The following is a 17,165-nucleotide window of genomic DNA, read 5'->3' as shown; positions in this document are numbered from 1 at the left end:
GGCTGGGGATGGTTTATTAGGGTGCAGCAGTTCTAACAGCGCCCGGCCTCGGTCCAGCTTCCCCCCGGGCTGTGGAGCAGCGTCCCCCAAAGGTTCCCCGAGGGCCGCGGGGTCAGCGAGAGGGAACGTGGGGCTGGGCTGGGGCAGGGAAAGGGTTAACACAGGAGGGGTCGCCCCAGGGCCCTGCGGGGACTGAGGGGCAGGGACGGGTCCCCAGGCGGGGGCAGCGCGGGCTGGAGCCGGGCAGAGCGCGCGGAGCAGATGGGGACGGGAAGGGACCAGCCCCAGGTTCTGCATTCTCCGGGCTGGGCGAGGGGCTGGGAGAGACGGACGGAAACTCCTGCCGGCTGGGGATCCGACGCCCAGGATCTAACTCAGGAGCCCTGCAGGGAGAGGGGAGAGAAATCAGCCCCTGGCCGTGGGGCTAACGGGAGGGACGGGGGATTTTCTCTGCCAGGCCCCAGGGCGCCCCCAGGGACTCTGCCCGGCAGCCGCAGGGCTGGGCGATGCTCGGCAGGACCCAGGACCCTCTGCCCCCGGGAGCAGCTCGGGGATCGGCCTGAACGAGGACCGAGGGAGCCGCAGACTCCTCCTCTGCGGTGCCAGGGCCCCATTGCCCAGCTGCCCCGGGGCTGAGCCGGGCGGGTGTCATGGGCCGAGGGGCAGAAGCAGCCGCCCCACGGGTGTCCCAGGCAGCCCATGGTCAGTGTGGGGGGAGGTGGGTTTAACGGGGGGAGGGGAATTGAAATTACCTGCAGGTTGGGGAATGGGGCGCCCTGAAAAAGAAAGAGAGACATGGTCAAAGCTGTGGGCAGAGGGAGCCGGATCCTGGGGGTCAGAGCTCCAGCCCCCGCCCCATGGCATGGAACGCCCCTCACTAGGACCCCAGCCCCCGTCTAACCCCCAGACCTGGGGTTCCCCCCTAGCCTGTTATTACAGTATTGTAAATCCCTGCCCCAGGATCCCCGCCTTGGGGGAGGGGACGGGAAAGGCTCTCAGCCCCGGGGTACGGGCAGCTCCCTGCACTGCGAGGGGTCGGGGTCTCTGTCCCACCCCGGGGTCTCGGCCGGGAGAGGGGAGAATGGGAGCTCCCAGGCTGGCCCTGGGGCCCCCCACTGAGATCTCCCCATGGCCCCTGCTCTGTCCCTACCCTAAGGGTGGGTGTGGGGGGGAGATCTGACCCAGCCCCAGCCGACTAGAAGTTGGGAGGCCCCTGCCAGGCTCTGAGCAGCCCCTGCTGTGGGGTGGGAAGGAGCCTGCAGCCAGGCCCACATCCCCCCCACAGAGAAACCCTGGTGCCCCGACCCCGCCCGGAGCCATTCACCTTTCTTATTCTTCAGGTAGATGAGGAGTCCTGGCACCAGGAAGATCAGCCCCAGCACGAAGCCCCCGATGCCCGTCAGCATCTTGCTCCTGGCAGCATCAGACTGTGCCTCTGTGAGACAGGGAAAGGGGAACGGGCAGTCGGGTCAGAGCCAGAGGACTCCGGGCCAGGCTCCCGTCAGCACCAGGGACCAGCGCCAGCCGGGGCAGAGCCCGGGGCATAGCCCGCAGGTGCAGCTATGGGACATCAGGGCTCCTCCCGGTCTGTGATCATCAGAGATCGGTCTCCGGCTCTGCAGCGCGAGGTCTGACATCCTGCCCATTGTCAGCATGAACTAGTCGAGCCCTGGATACTCCTGTGAGCCACAGAACTGGACAACCCCTTTGTAAACCTTGCTCAGCTCTTGGGTCCGTTATATCCTGTGGCTGTTCGTTCCACAGGGGAACTTCACAGTGTGTGGAAAAAGTCCTTGCTTTTCCCAGGTGTGAATTTGCCCCCTCCGTCGAGCGTCCCCTTGTCCTTGTGCTGTGAGACAGGGAGAACAGGAGTTCCCAGCCCAGGTCAATAGATTTGGGTTAGCAGGGCTCAAACAAGTGCTCTAAAAATTGTGAGTAGGGTCGATGCTTTTGCTAAACACAACGTAAATGTAAAAATCTGGATGTAACTGTTAAAATTTTAGAAGAAAGTTTCCCCCCGCAAAAGCAGTGTCCTTTTCCAAATCAGGCCAAACCTTAAATTGCTAAAACCATTGACTCTCTTCCGCAACAAGAAATCATTTGTGTGTGTACTTCCATGTGCAATTCTCCCATTTGGCCAGGACAAAAACCAGATGGATCATGGCGTCTTCGTACGGATGATCAAAACTTAAATGAAGTCTCTCCAGCTGTTACAGCTGTTGTTTCCAAAATCCCTAATCTAATTAATCTGTAAATCCCAGAGCAAAATAAGTTTCTACCATTGGCACCTGTTGGGTTTGAATATAACTATAAGCTTTAGAGAATGAGTTCAGCACTTCTGGAAGAGTGCTCCCAGGGTGGACACGCATCGGTACTGGACCCCGAACCTAAATTCTCACGAGCGTTGACATGTAAGAAATACAGCAGCAAATGAATTCCATGCCACTGAGCAGTCAGCACACCCCCCCTCAACCCACGGCCGTAGCAACTAAACCAGCACCCTGGATTTCAACTCCGCCCAAGGAGTATAAAAAGCAGGAAGTGAAATTAAAGTTTCAAATAAAACCAAAGTTACCAATAAATACTTAAAAAGAAAAGGAGTACTTGTGGCACCTTAGAGACTAACCAATTTGTTTGAGCATAAGCTTTCGTGAGCTACAGCTCACTTCATTGGATGTATACTGTGGAAAGTATCGAAGAAAGTACCCACCTGCGGAAGTGAAGAAACAGATTGATAGAGCCAGAAGAGTACCCAGAAGTCACCTACTACAGAACAGGCCTAACAAAGAAAATAACAGAACGCCACTAGTCATCACCTTCAGCCCCCAACTAAAACCCCTCCAACGCATTATTAAGGATCTACAACCTATCCTGAAGGATGACCCAACACTCTCACAAATCTTGGGAGACAGGCCAGTCCTTGCCTACAGACAGCCCCCCAACCTGAAGCAAATACTCACCAGCAACCACGTACCACACAACAGAACCAGTAACCCAGGAACCTATCCTTGCAACAAAGCCCGTTGCCAACTGTGCCCACATATCTATTCAGGGGACACCATCACAGGGCCTAATCACATCAGCCACACCATCAGAGGCTCGTTCACCTGCACATCCACCAATGTGATCTATGCCATCATGTGCCAGCAATGCCCCTCTGCCATGTACATTGGTCAAACTGGACAGTCTCTACGTAAAAGAATAAATGGACACAAATCAGATGTCAAGAATTATAACATTCAAAAACCAGTCGGAGAACACTTCAATCTCTCTAGTGACGCGATTACAGACATGAAAGTTGCAATATTACAACAAAAAAACTTCAAATCCAGACTCCAGTGAGAGATTGCTGAATTGGAATTCATTTGCAAATTGGATACAATTAACTTAGGCTTGAATAGAGACTGGGAATGGCTAAGTCATTATGCAAGGTAACCTATTTCCCCTTGCTTTTTCCTACACCCCCCCCCCCCGCCCCTCAGACGTTCTTGTTAAACCCTGGATTTGTGCTGGAAATGGCCCACCTTGATTATCATGCACATTGTAAGGAGAGTGATCACTTTAGATAAGCTATTACCAGCAGGAGAGTGGGGTGGGGGGAGGTATTTTTTCATGCTTTGTGTGTATAAAAAGATCTTCTTCACTTTCCACAGTATGCATCTGATGAAGTGAGCTGTAGCTCACGAAAGCTCATGCTCAAATAAACTGCTTAGTCTCTAAGGTGCCACACGTCCTCCTGTTCTTTTTGCGAATACAGACTAACCCGGCTGCTACTCTGAAACCTGTCAATAAATACTTCCAAGTGCTCGGAGCAGGAAAATGGAGCGTCCTACGGAAAACCAGCAGGAACCACTCCCGTATATTGATGGTCAATCCAGGAGGGGGCAAGAGACTCTAACACCATCGAGGAGGAGGCGAGTAAGTCTGGAGGTGTAACTGGCACGTGGGACGTATGTTTAGGACTTGTATATGCGGTGACATGTATAACTTTGTTGGTAACCTTAATAAAACTGCTAAAAGACAGATGCTCTCGTATGCGTTGGGTGCCTACGGCTCCATGTGTTCCTATGGGCTCTAAATCCAGAAGAAACACAGACAACGTTGTGGAACTTGAGACTGCAGCCCAGAGCTGAACCCACTGGAGTGCGATTCAGCGTAAACAGAACGAAAGGCTACGGCAGACAGTGCTTTGAAGTCTTGGCTTGGGCTGGTATTTGTGGGGGCTGGGTGACCCAGAGGCTCTTACCCCAGTTCACGGCGAGGGGGCCCCGCAGGCTGATGTGCTCCACCTGGCAGGTGTAGACGTCCCCGCGCCGGGGGCTCATCTCCAGCATCACCAGGATCTGGAAGGTCCAGTCTCCGTTCTGGAGCAGCTCCGTGGACACCACCCCGGCCGTCTGCTCCTGCCCGTTCTTCAGCCACTTGATCTCGATCCCCCCGGGGTAAAACCCCGTCACGGAGCAAACCAGCAGGTGGGAGTGGGGCCCAGACCCCGATGTCGTGGGGGAAACTTTCACCTTGGGCTGAACTGGGGGGAGAGAGAGAGAGCTGGGAAAGGGTCTGGAGATGGACGGGGGCTCAGAGAGAACAGGGGCCCCTCCAGGGAAATACTCCCCCCAACCCCCGCATGTGCCCAGCACCTGCCTAGGGCGATGCCCCCCAGGGTGTGTGGAGTCCAATCCCCCCAACCGCACACACGGTGCCGTTCCAGGACAGGGCATCCGACCCCCCCAAGACACCTGGCAGCTGCCCGGGGCAGGGCACCCGGGATGTGTAAGGTCCCGTTCCCCGGGACACGCCCAGGACAGACGGGGCTCCCCATGGTGTGTGGGGTCTGATTGCCTGGCCACCCCGTTCCCCCCTCACTGCCCTGGGGTGGGGCTGGTTCTCTCCTGCCCCCCGTTGCCCTGGGCAGGCTCCGGCAGGAAGGGCCCGAGGGGAGTCGCGTCCCGTCACCCCCATGGGGACAGAGCCGGGGACGGTCTGACCCTCGGGGCCCCGGGAGACGGGGTCTCAGCCAGGGACCAGGGGCTGCGCTGACCCCTGCCAGTGGGGACCCCGAGGGGGGAGGGGCGGGGTTGGGGGGAGGGGAAAGTTCTGCCCCATCGCCCGGCCCCCCGAGCCCAGGAAGGGGGGTAGGAGCCGCAGCAGCCGCCTGCCCCGAGGGGGGTCTGGGGGGGCGCTGGGGGCTGAACCCCTCAGAGGGGCGGGGGGGGGCTGGGAAGGGGGAGGGGTCACCGGCCCCCCAGAGACTGACCCGGGGTGGGGCTCTGCTCCCTGCCGACAGGGGGCGCCGCAGCCAGACCAGGGCGGGGCGGGGCGGGGGGGGGAAAGGGGAGATTCCCCCCCCGTGACCCCGCCCCAGCGCCTGCTGCCCCCCCCCTCCCGCCGTGGCGCGAGACGTTCGGTCCCCCCCCCGGGGTGCAGGTGGCGGATCGCGCCCAGCGAGGGGAGGAGGGGGCGGGGCGGGGCGTGTCCTGCTGCGGCCCCGCCCCCGCGCTCCCTCTCCGGCCCCGCCCCCTCGGAGCCCTGCCCCCCGCACTCACCTCTGCGGCGCCGCCCCCTCGGAGCCCCGCCCCCGCACTCACCTGTCCGGCCCCGCCCCCTCGGAGCCCCGCCCCCGCACTCACTCTGCGGCCCCGCCCCCCTCGGAGCCCCGCCCCCGCACTCACCTCTGCGGCCCCGCCCCCTCGGAGCCCCGCCCCCGCACTCACCTCTGCGGTCGACGCTGAACGGTTGGACCGCCCCGTAGTTGTGCCGGCAGAACGTGTCCACCGCCCCCCGCGCGTCCGCCAGGATCGCCGGGTCCTTGTTCCAGAGCTCGGCGTCGGGCCGGCCCAGCTCCGTGTCCGCCACGTAAACTCCCAGCTCGCTGTCGAAGTGGACGTCCTGCCGCCGGTCCCAGACGTACCGCTCCAGGAACCGGACCCGCCCGGTGCCGTTGGCGTAGAGACAGTCCGACTTGAACTGGAGCAGGAAATGCTCTGGGGGGGGACGGGCCGGGCTCGGGCTCAGGCTCAGCGGGGGGGGGGCGGGGACAGCCCGAGCCCCGGGACCCCCCCAGCCCCGCCCTGGATCCACTGGGCGCCGCGGGAGCCCGCAGGTCTGGGGGGGGTGACAGTGACGTGGGGAGACGCGGGGGGGGCGGGGGGACACTGAGCGGGGGGGACACGGGGGGAGGGGCGGGGCAGAAGGAACAGCAGAGAAACGGGGGTGGGGCACAGGCGGGGTGTGGGGAGACTGAGTCACCGGGGGCACAGCACAGATGGGGGGCGCAGAGGGGTGGGGAGCCAGGCCGGGGGCACTGACACGGGGGCTGGGGGCCGGTCGCTGTGGGGCAGGAGAAGGTCCCGGGTCTGGCTCTGGAGCAGCCTGTTAATGTGGATTGACTCCAGGTTCCCCGGAGGGGGGGAAGGGTGTAAAAGGGAACGATTCTCTGCATTGAGTCTCACCCCCATGGGAGGGGCCTGGTTCCCCCCATGGCCCCTCCCCAGCCTGGGACCCCCCCAAACACCACACAGGGAGCCGGAGCTCATGGAGAAAAGACAGAGACCGACACACCCAGCATCAGCCCAGGACAGGGCTCCCCGGGTGTGTGGGGTCCAATCCCCCCCTCATACATCTGCTGTCTGCCTGGATGGGTCTCGCCAGGGCATATGGGGCTGATCCTCCCTGATACACCCAGCGCCTGCCCAGGCTCCCCGGGGTGAGCAGGGTCTGATTCCCCCAATGCACCCGTGACCAGGATGGGGCTCCCCAGGGCATGTGGGGTCTGAACCCCTTGATACACCCAGCGCCTGCCTGGCATGTGGCTCCCTGGGCATGTTTGTGGGGTCCAATCCAACCTCACAGATACACACAGCACCCACCTGGGCCATGATCCGCAGGGTGGGTGGGGTCCGATCTCCCCCCCCCGATACACCCAGTGCCTGTCCAGGATGGAGCTTCCTGGGGCGTGTGGGTCTGATCACCCCCCTCCCCCAGGATACACCCAGCGCCTGCCCAGGACGGGGCTCCCTGGGCACTGGGCAGTGCTTAAGTTGTGCCAGGGCTGAGCCCCGGCCCCTCTTTCATTACAGATTAAGCCCCCGGGGTGATGGGGTCTCTGCTCACCTGGGGGCTCCGTGCAATGAGCCAGGTGGGTTCTCAGCACCGTCAGTGTCACGAGCAGAGCCCCAGCCCAGGGGCTCCCGGCCCCCAGGATCCGACCCGCCCCCATCGCGGCTCAGGAGGGAGAGATCTGGAAAGTCGTCGGGACCCCGCAGACTGAGACCTTCTCTGCCCAGCTCCAAGCACCAGACCCAGGACGCTGCCCACGGCCCCGGGGATTGGGCACCCCCAGCCCAGGGGCCAGTCAGCATCGGGTCTGGGCAGCATCATCCGTTGCCAGGCAAAGCCGGCCCCAGCAGGTCTCGGTTCCATACTTCTCCCTCGTAGGGGGCAGAGCAGGGCCTGGGGTCGGGCTGCAGGACTCGCCCGGCGCCTGCCATGGCCCCGGGGCAGCTGGAGAGTGGGGCCAGCCCAGGGACCAGCCCTCACCAGAGCAGGGCCCCCAGCAACGGGCCTGGGACCCTCCGTCCCCTTCCCCTGGTGCCTCGACCCTCTGCTGCTGGCTGGGCAGGCTGGGTCTGTGGGGGGGGGTCTCTGGTTGTGGATAAATTTAGGCCCAGTGGAAGGTTCGGGGCTGGCCCCACAGGCAGAAGTTCTGAGCTTCCTCCTCCCCCACCTCCATGGGCCGTAGCTCTGCCCCCCTAGGCACCCCACCAGAGCAGGGGGCTCAGTCTCCATGGGTCAGGCACAGCTCAGCCTCCCAGCTGCTCCCACCATCGATCTCCCTAAGTGGCTTCTCTGGCCCCCCTGTTTCTGAGCCCCTCTCCACTGCATTTGCCCCCCGCTTCCGTGGGGCAGGGCCGGGCCATTATCCCCAATGCCCAGCTGGGGAGGGAGGCCCAGAGAAGTCACTGACTGGCCCAGGGTCACACACAGTCTGTGGCAGGGCCGGGAATGACCCCAGGGCTCCTGGGTCCCAGGCCAGCCCCTCTCGGCCCCTCCTGCCGGGGGCAGTGTGAACACCCAGCGCGTTAGCGGGGTGGGGGTGGGGGGACGGATGGCAGCGGGTTTGGGCAGGGGACACGGATTGACACACCCACACAGGGCCCAGGACAGACCCCGGGGGGAGGGGGTTTGGTCACTAACAGCAGGTCGGAGCCGGTGCCAGCAGAGGGGAAAGGCCCCATTTCCCCGTCCCCACCTCCTCAGCCAGTCCGTCCCCGTCCTGGGGCCTCATAGGTGATGGTCCCGTGTCCCAGTCTTCCATGGATGATGCCCCAAACCCCGTGTGTGGCCTGGTCTACACTTGTCCCAGCAGATCTCTGTGGCTCAGGGGTGTGACCCCCCAGTGGAGAGCTGGGCCGGCCAAGTCCCCCATCTGCGCCCAGCCGTGCTGCAGAGCAGGGTGCCTGGGGGGGGCATGAGCGCCGTCTGGGGAGGTGCTGTCTTCACACCGGGAACAATCCCCCCGACGGCAGCGCATCCACACCTGGGACAATACCCCCCCCCCCCAGCGGCGCTGTGTCCACACCTGGGACAACCCCCCACTGGAGGCGCCGTGTCCACACCAGGAGCAGGCATCTGGCCAGGAATGTGCCGTGTGGTCAGCCCCAAATGCTTTAAAATCCTGCGACGATGTACGAATACCAGCTGTGGGGTTTATTTGCCTTCTGCTCTTTGAGCCCCTCGGGTGCCCGGGGGTCACAGTTTGAAGCTCTCCCCACAGCCCCAAGGGCTGGACACTCACTTTGTCTCTAAGATCGAGGCTGGAATCGTCCCAGACCCACGTGACTCCAGGAGCTGGGGCTTTAGGAAAACACAAGAATTATCCTGAGACTCGTGACACTATCCTGAGAGCCGGGAACACTGAATTTCTCCGTCTCCTCTCGGCGAGGCTCAGCCCTGCTGCTCTGCCCGGTAACAGCCTGGTTCGCGCAGGGATTTCTGCCATTGGGTGCGGGACCCTGGGGCGGGCTCCCCTGGCCAATGCCGGGCGCTGCCCCCCAGCCCTGCCCCCCAGGGTGTGACACGTGCCCCCCCCGGCCCCCTAGCACTGCCGGCCCCACGCCCAGCCCAGTGTCCGGGGAGAGGAGATGGGCGCAGGACGGGGCGTCCCCATGGCCCAGCTGGCCCTGCTCACCCTGCTGGCCCTGCCGGGCGCCGGGGCGGTGACAGGTACGGGCGGGGCGGGGGCTGTGACGCCTGGGCCTGGGGGGGCAGCTTGACCCCTATAGCGCCTGACTCCCACCCCCAGGGAGGGGACAATGGGGGGCTGATGGGGCATGGCGGGAGCTGCAGGGAGGAGGGTCTCGTCCCATAGGAGGGAGGGGGGGGGGCTGATCTGGATGGGGTGGAGGGTGGTGGGTCTCACCCCTGTGTCAGGGAGGGGGGAGGGGAAGCCGGCACGGGGGCAGCAGAGGGATTGGGGGGAAGTCGCTGTGGTTTGGGTATGACACAGCCCTGCCCTAGGGGTGCAGCCCCCCCATTCCACACAGGGGAGATGGGGGAACGTTCCCCAGAGGGTCACTCCAGGGCCAGACCCTGCTGAGCAGTGAGAGCGTCTGTGCAGAGCAGGGAGCCCCTGGCCCTGCTCTCTGGCCTGTCCCCATTGTCTGGACTGGCCTGGCCTGTCCCCAGGACTCAGACCCACGGGGGCTCTGTGGGGCACTGTCTCTCCTTGGCTAGTGGTGGCGGGTTCCCTGCTTTGCGATGGCTGGGTGAGATCCTGCCGGGCAAGCTGGAATCCCTAGGACAGTGGCTCTCAAACTTTTGTATGGGTGGCCCCTTTCACACGGCAAGCTTCTGAATGCGACCCCCCTTATAGATTAAAAACGCTTGTTTAGATATTTAACATCATTATAAATGCTAGAGGCAAAGTGGAGTTTGGGGTGGAGGTTGAGAGTTCATGACCGCCCGTGTTATAAGCTTGTGACATCCTGAGGGGTCCTGACCCCCAGTTTGAGAACCCCTGCCCTGGGATGTGGGTGCTGAAGTCCCTTGGGCCCTGGGGAATGCCAGCCTGAGCCAGACCCCTCCCTCTCCCGGAGGGTGTCTGACCCCCCCAGTGCAGCTTTAATGTCTCTGGCTGGGGAGTTCCCGGGTCTCCTGGTGACCAGCCCCGGGGCGGGGGGTGAGTGTCGGGGGCCAGGGATTGAAATCGCCCCGAGAACCAGATCATGGCGATGCCGGGATACAGAACGAGCCCCATGGACAGAGGGGAGAATGAAATGTCCTGCAGCCACAGCCCCCAACGCCCCCAGGAGCTGGTTCGGGCTGGGTCCCGTCCCCCCTTGCCAGCTGAGCCGGGTTTGGTCTGGTCCCTGCTTGGCTGGGAGACGTGAATGGAAACCAGGGAAGCGAGCAGGGGTCAGTAGGGGGGTCTCTGCTCTCTCAGTCCTTGCACCGGGGCAGCCCTAGGGGGCTTGTGCTGGGGGGACTGGGGCAGGGGCGCTCTCCCCTCGCAGTCAGTGCTGGCCCCATTGCCCCCAGCGATGCTGTGGGGCGCCGTGCTCCACGCACCTGCCCCCCCCCGACACCGGGGAATGTTTGTGCAAATGTCACAGCCCGGGAGCTGGGGGGCTGTGCTGTTGGGGGAAGCGCTGAGACCCCCTCCCGGGGCGGGGGATCAGCCCCCCAGGTGGCCGGTGCTGACGCCCGTCTCCCTGCAGCGGAGAACATGCTCTCCCAGGTGGCCTTCTACCAGCGCACGGACCCGGCCCAGCGCGAGGCCGGGGAGTTCATGTTCGAGTTCGACCAGGACGAGATCTTCCACGTGGACCTGGAGAGGAAGGAGACCGTCTGGCGCCTGCCCGACTTCGGCAAGTTCACCAGCTTCGAGGCGCAGGGCGCCCTGGGCAACATCGCCGTGCTGAAGAAGAACATGGAGATCATGATCCAGAGGTCGAACCGCACGCGGGCCCAGAACGGTAAGGGGGGGGCACCTTCCCCACCAGGGGCCTGAGCCCTCCCACCACCTTCCCTGCCAGGGGTCTGGCCCCTTCCCCGCTTCCCCGGATCCCTCTCCCCAGCTTCCTGAGCAGAGACCCCTCCCAACTCTCCCCTACCTTCCCCTCCTCGCACACCCACCCGGGCCTGATACCAGACCCCACCAGAGATTGAGAGTCTCCTCCCAGCTCCCCCCACAGCCCCTGCAGGGCTCCGGGGAGCCAGTCAGCCGGGCCAGGGCTGTGCAGGGCAGGGGTCCCGGGCAGTTCACACCCTCCAGGCTGGTGGCCCAGGGCATCTCTTTGCCAAGGGCTGTTCCTTGCCCGTGCCCAGCCCCAGCCCTGCCCCTGAGGGGTTCTCTCGCCGGCCCCTGGTGCCCCATGAGCCGTCAGGGCAGGGAGCTGGGACGGCCCCGGTGACGCCCCCACAGTCCTGGGGAGAGACCCCTGAGCTGGAGCGTGAGCACCAGGGACTGGCTGGCTCAGGGGGGCAGGGAATGGGGCACGGGACCTTTCCCCTCTAGGGGGTGCTGGCTCCGATCCAGCCCCAGGGCAGGGACTGGCTGGCTCAGGCGCAGGCAATGGGACCCACTAATCCCTGTCTCCCCAGTGCCCCCTGAGGTGACCGTGTTCCCCGAAGACCCCGTGGAGCTGGGGGAGCCCAACGTCCTGATCTGCTTTGTGGACAAGTTCTCCCCACCCGTGCTCAGCGTGACGTGGCTGAAGAACGGGCAGGAGGTGACGGGGGGCGTCTCGGAGACCGACTTCTACCCCCGCCAGGACAACTCCTTCCGCAAGTTCTCCTACCTGCCCTTCCTCCCCAGCCAGGGCGACTTCTACGACTGCCGGGTGGAGCACTGGGGGCTGCCCGAGCCCTTCACGAAGCACTGGGGTGAGGCTGGGGTGCCCGGGGACCCCGCTGAGCACAGGGCTGGGAGCCAGGTCGCCTGGGTTCTCTCCTGGCTCTGGGATAGGAGTGGGGACTAGTGGGTCAGAGCGGGGGCAAAACTGGGTGCTCAGACACCTGGGTTCTATCCCAGCTCTGGTTGGGGAGCAGTGTCTAGTGGGTCAGAGCAGGGGGGCTGGGAGCCAGGACACCTGGGTTCTATCCCAGCTCTGGGAGGGAAGATTGGGAACAGACCCCTCACTCCATGCCCTGTCCCTTTCCCCCTCTCTCCAGAAGTCCAGGTGCCCACCCCCGTCCCCGAGACCACTGAGACCTTGGTGTGCGCCCTGGGCCTGGCCATGGGCATCATCGGCATCATCGCGGGCACCATCCTCATCATCAAGGGCATGAAGATGAACGCCGCCCGCAACCCGCGGGGCCCCTTGTGAGTAGCCGCTGCCCAGGGAGGGCACCCACTGCACCCGCAGCCCCTGGGCCCACCCAGCACCCCTTGGGGAGACCCCCCCCACCTGCTGTGCTCCCCCAGCCAGCCACAGCCCCTCCTCCACCCAGCACCCGCTGGGGAGTGTTACCAGATTTGCCCATGACTTTGAAGTATGCTCATATATTAGGGTTACTCTTCTGGGGGGCGGGGGGGTCTGTAATTCTATCCATGTTCCTTTTGTGTCACTTGTGTGTTGATATGGAGCTCTGCTTCTCCCTCCTGCAAGTCCCCTCTCAGCGGAGCGATCCTGCAGGACCTAGGTTCCCTAGGGCTGGGTTCCTCCAGACACAGACGCTGTCTGAGTGGACCGGGTCAATCAGCACTTTCAATCTGCCACCCTTATATGCCCCTGGACTTGTAGTCTGGGTCGAGCAGCACTTCCAAGCTGCCACCCTCTTATGTCACAGGTTCAGCACGTCCCTGTCCCCACTTTCACGTTACAATTGTTCTGGTCGTAACCCACTGGATGAGCAAACCCCACGATATCTGGGGGCACTACAGGGCTCTTTAGCTTAGGTAAGAGAAGCATTGCTCCAGAGTAAATGGGGAAGCTAAAAACACAAAAGCGTAAAGTTCAGAGGGAGAGGGAGGGAAGCAACCAGCTTAACCATAAAAGTTATTTATTGAATAATAGTGATAACCACACAAGGAGAGCCTAAACCGACAGAACATTATTAAAGGTTACAAAAGTCATATGTAGAAAACTGGAGCTGATCAAACAAGTCAGGGTTAGAACGTTATACCTGAGGTAGAAAAGAGAACAGAGAGAGAGAGAAAGAGAGGGATCTCACCACTCCATGAAGCCTGAACGGGTCGGGGTTCCCAGGTGGCGGGAGTAGCTCGGGGTCCTGAGTGCTGGAAACAGGCAGAGCCCCCAGCACGATCAGTCAGGAGAAGATGAAATCCCAGTGGAATTGATACAGAGTTTGGGTCCATGCATCAGAACACTGACTGGAGGGTGGGTCGGGGTTTTTTGTAGGGAAACAACAAGGGTTCAAGGGAAAACACTAGATTTGTTTATGGGTAATCTGATGACTCAGGATAGACTAGACAGGAAGAGCTGATCACTCCTGGCTCTGGGAGGTGTTCCTTCCAGGGAGCTCACAGTGCAATTAGGCAGCTTCAGTATTTTGGGATATCAATCAAGGATTCATTACTAGGATTGGTCTGATAACGGCTGAGCTGGGTGTGTGCAGGTTCATTAACATCTGGAGCAGAGATCCCCCATCATGCCGTGCTTCCCTGGGCCCAGAGTTCAGTGCGGTTCTTGTGTGGGAATCTCCGTTCTCCATTCTGTGTGCTAATGGGGATGCCTCCCTGTCCCATCTTTGATGCAGATGAGGCTGGGGGAGTTGCCTTAATCCTGTCACGCTTGTCAGGAGGGGTCTAGGTGTGTCTCTCAGCGCCCTTCACTGCTGTCTGCAAGTCTTTTCTCTGATCGGTTTTGGTTCAAGCAGAGGCTGGGGGCGGAGGGGGGGTGTCCTTCATGTGTCAGACAGGCTGGATACTGCGCCCTGGTTCCCCAAGAACACAGAGCTGACTGGTATCAGGAGACTCCCAGCCCAGCCCCCACCTAGCTCCCCCTGCATCAATGGGAGGCTCCCTGGGGGCGCTGGGGAACAGCCCCGATCCCTGCCATCCTCGCATCGGGGCCTGGGGCTCCTGGTAACTGACCCTTTTTGCCTTTCAGATAAATGTGGGGCAGAGCCGGGGCCCCTGAATCCTTCCCAGGTGCCTTCGTGAGACCCGCTCGCGCCACCCACCCCCCTCAGCTCTGCCCCCAGCGTCCCTGCTCCGTGTCCGCCAGTGTCAGCTGCTGTACCCAGCTGGGAGCCCCCTGGCCCCATACCTGTGACAAGCCAACCCCCTGGAGATTCACCGGGGAGCCAACCCCTCGAGCTTCCCCCGCACCCTCTGCTGGGCTTGGGAGGGGGGCGCCTATCCAGGGAGAGGGCTGCTGCCTCATGGGGCTGGGAATGGGGGTCTCCCCTCGTCAGGGGGGCAGAAGGGGAGAGGGCTGCTGCCCCATGGGGCTGGGAATGGGGGTCGCCCCTCGTCAGGGGGGCAGAAGGGGAGAGGGCTGCTGCCCCATGGGGCTAGGAATGAGGGTTGCCCCTTGTCAGGGGTCAGAAGTGCACATGGGGCTGATCCAAACCCCATTGCTGTCATGGGGAAGGTTTCTCTTGACTCCAGTGGGTGCTGGATTGGGCCCCGACCCCAGCCCCTGTTGGCCAGAGGCTGCTGTCAGGCACCCCAGGTAAAGCCCCTCCAGCCATTACCCAGCAGGCTTTGGGGCAGATTCGGCCATTTGAGGTCAATGGGGTTCCCACGGAGCGGGATCAGGCTCATGGCTGGGGGTGAGGCAGCCCCAGTGCCCGGCTAAAGGCCCCATGGCACCCGTGTGCGGCTCCCCCAGGTCCAAGGGCCCAGCGCGGGGTCTGTGTGGGAAGGGCCCAGTCCCCGTATAGCCCCCGCCCCGTGTGTGTCCACAGCCCGGCCGCCCCCGATCTCGCCCTGCTGCTTTGCTAACAGCAATAAAGTGGGTTTTTGGGACGTTTCTGAGGTTTTGATCTTTATTCAAAATCTGGTCGTCTGGGCCGTGCCCGCGGCAGCCTGTGTTAGCCCAGCCCAGCCGCAGTCGGTCCAGGGGCCCCGGGTTATAGCGGGAGTTAAGGGAGTTTGGTATGAGGGTTAAGGAAGGGCCAGGACTCCTGGGTTCTATCCCAGCTCTGTGGTTTATCCAAGGTAAGGTTCCTGAGGAGGAGGTTTCTGCGAGCAGGGGGCTCTTTGGTCTCGCAGATAAAGCTGAACGAGAGCCGATATCTGGCAGCTGAAGTGAGACAACTTCAGATGAGAAATGAGACACTTTTTTAACCGGGAGAGGGACTAACCGTGGCAAGAGCTGAGCCAGGGACGTGGTGGATGCGCCAGCCCTTGGAGTCTGTACATCAGGCTGGGACGTCTCTTTCTAACAGACCCGCTCTAGCTCGACTACCAGACATGGGCTGGATGCCGGAATCCCTGGGTGTGACTCTCTGCCCTGGGCCATGCTGGAGCTCAGACCAGGTGCTCAGAACAGTCCCTTCTGGCCTTGCCAGCTCTGGGTCCCTGACAGGGGTGTGGGGTGAGGGCCCCAGGGACGTGGTACCGACCTTCAGGAGAGGCCAGCAGAGCGCTCCTGGCGATTACTGCCCCGCCAGGGGGTGGGTGAGGAGGGAGAGACCAAGGGGTAGAACTGAAGACTGAAGAGTGGTGGGGTGGGCAAGGTCTGGGGGGATTCAGAGACAGGGGTCGGCAGGGTCTGGGGCTCAGGGTACTGCCTGGAGGGTGGGGGTGGGTCTCAGGGGCACCCTGGTCAGGGTGTAGCAGGGGCTGGGCTCAGGCAGGGACCAGGATGGGAGGTTCTGGGTGTGACGAAGTGGGACTGTTCTTAATGTTTCCTCCGAATATTGTGGGGGTGCCTCAGTTTCCCCTTTGCAGTTCTTAAGTATCTAGGCGGTGGGGTAAGGGTGTATGATCATTGCAGAGCCCTAGAGGGCAGGTGTGTGCAGGGGTCTGGACACAGAGAATGGCCGACACCCTGTTTCCTGGCAACTGATGGCCTGGGCCCTTCTCCCCTGCAAGGTGAGAGCTGAAGGGTTGGAGAACAAAGGAATCAGGTGACCACCTGGCCCGGGAAAGGGACAAAGCCCAGAGGAGGAGGGGCTGGAGGGAGTTTCAGTTTGGGGCTGGCTGGGACATGGAGTGAAGTGCAGACGGGGTTGTCTGGCTCACTGCCCCCAAAATGGACCCAGCTGAGGGGTCCTGTTCTCTGCACCTGCAAGCTCTGTGTTAGACCATGTTCCTGTCGTCTAATAAACCTTCTGTTTCACTGGCTGGCTGAGAGTCCCGTCTGACTGCGGAGTTGGGGGGCAGGACCCTCTGGCTTCCCCAGGACCCCGCCTAAGTGGACTCGCTGGGGGAAGCGCACGGAGGGGCAGAGGATGCTGAATGCTCCGAGGTCAGACCCAGGAAGGGGGAAGCCGGGGGAGCTGTGCGTCCTGCAGACAGGCTGCTCGCAGAAAGGCGACTGCCCCAGAGTCCTGACTGGCTTCATGGGGAGCAGTTCCAGTGCATCACCCAGGGACTCCGTGATACTGGGGTTACCCAGTGTGGGGTTTGGGGCTAGGGGTTGGGATTCATGGGTCAGGAGTTACCCGGGGTGGGGCTGAGGGAGGGGCTGGGATTCAGGAGGGCCCGGCAGGTCAGGGGCCGCAGGGCTGCTGGGTGCTGGCTGCCCTCCAGCAGGGCACATGGAGGCTGATGCCCCTCCGGCCGGCCGGGGTGTCTCTGCAGCTCGGGGCGCGCCCTGTCCCCTGGGGTGGGGGATGGAGCAGACACGGCTCAGGCAGAGCCTGGACCCGGCTCTCGCTGCAGCAGTTTCACCCAGTGACCTGGTGGCCCCAGGGCCTGCGATTGGTCCTTCTGGATCTGCACCCGGTGTGCAGAAAGTCCCTGGCAAAGCCCCGGGTTCCCAGGAGCATGTGCTGGGGAGCCGATCCTGGGAGAGTCTCTGGTACCGGCCCAGCATGGGGGATGGGGAGCAGCTCCCAGCACATAACTGCATGAGGGCAGCTAAGCCAGATAGGGCGGCTGGGCCAGCTCAGAAAATCCTGCCTGGACCCCACATCCCCTCAGCTCACACCCCACCCCAAGGGCTACCGGCCTTTCCCTCGGTGAAAGGATCTCCGAGCTCACAGACCCCACCCCCAGAGCTCCCCCTGACAGCTCACAGACCCCT

At 62.4% G+C, this 17,165-nt stretch overlaps 2 protein-coding genes across 4 annotated transcripts; one reads left to right on the top strand and one right to left on the bottom strand.

The window, feature by feature from the left end:
• On the bottom strand, window positions 1-7,603 carry LOC311530966 (DLA class II histocompatibility antigen, DR-1 beta chain-like). The gene is made up of 6 exons (XM_084648033.1): window positions 7,114-7,603; window positions 5,715-5,984; window positions 4,247-4,528; window positions 1,325-1,435; window positions 753-776; window positions 1-383 (listed from the first exon to the last, which is right to left on the bottom strand). The coding sequence occupies exons 1-6, from the start codon at window positions 7,217-7,219 to the stop codon at window positions 370-372; spliced, it is 807 nt and encodes a 268-aa protein (XP_084504159.1). The 5' UTR covers window positions 7,220-7,603; the 3' UTR covers window positions 1-369.
• Window positions 7,604-8,182: 579 nt separating this feature from the next.
• LOC311530970 (HLA class II histocompatibility antigen, DR alpha chain-like) lies at window positions 8,183-14,942 on the top strand (the record flags this gene model as incomplete). Of its 3 annotated transcripts, none has more annotated exons than XM_084648041.1 (5): window positions 8,183-8,967; window positions 10,719-10,976; window positions 11,605-11,886; window positions 12,175-12,325; window positions 14,076-14,942. In XM_084648041.1, exons 2-5 carry the CDS (start codon window positions 10,727-10,729, stop codon window positions 14,077-14,079), a joined length of 687 nt encoding a protein of 228 aa, XP_084504167.1. In that variant the 5' UTR covers window positions 8,183-8,967; window positions 10,719-10,726. The 3 variants fall into 3 exon arrangements, with proteins under 3 accessions (XP_084504167.1, XP_084504165.1, XP_084504166.1); XM_084648039.1 differs by lacking the exon at window positions 8,183-8,967 and adding an exon at window positions 9,096-9,225; XM_084648040.1 differs by lacking the exons at window positions 8,183-8,967; window positions 14,076-14,942 and adding an exon at window positions 9,096-9,225 and having other exon boundaries at window positions 12,175-12,329.
• Between the last annotated feature and the right edge of the window lie 2,223 nt (window positions 14,943-17,165).

The sequence above is a fragment of the Lepidochelys olivacea genome (genome assembly GCF_965140295.1).
Source record: "Lepidochelys olivacea isolate rLepOli2 genome assembly, chromosome: 14".
Taxonomy (NCBI): domain Eukaryota; kingdom Metazoa; phylum Chordata; order Testudines; family Cheloniidae; genus Lepidochelys; species Lepidochelys olivacea.
This window is presented reverse-complemented; position numbering and strand designations above follow the sequence as displayed.

Coding starts and splice junctions, on each gene's coding strand:
- LOC311530966 (XM_084648033.1), bottom strand. CDS start 7,219: ATGGGGGCGGGTCGGATCCTGGGGGCCGGGAGCCCCTGGGCTGGGGCT. Junction 4,529..5,714: donor GTTCAGCGTCGACCGCAGAG/GTGAGTGCGGGG, acceptor CTCTCCCCCCAG/TTCAGCCCAAGGTGAAAGTT. Junction 1,436..4,246: donor CCCCCTCGCCGTGAACTGGG/GTAAGAGCCTCT, acceptor CCTGTCTCACAG/AGGCACAGTCTGATGCTGCC.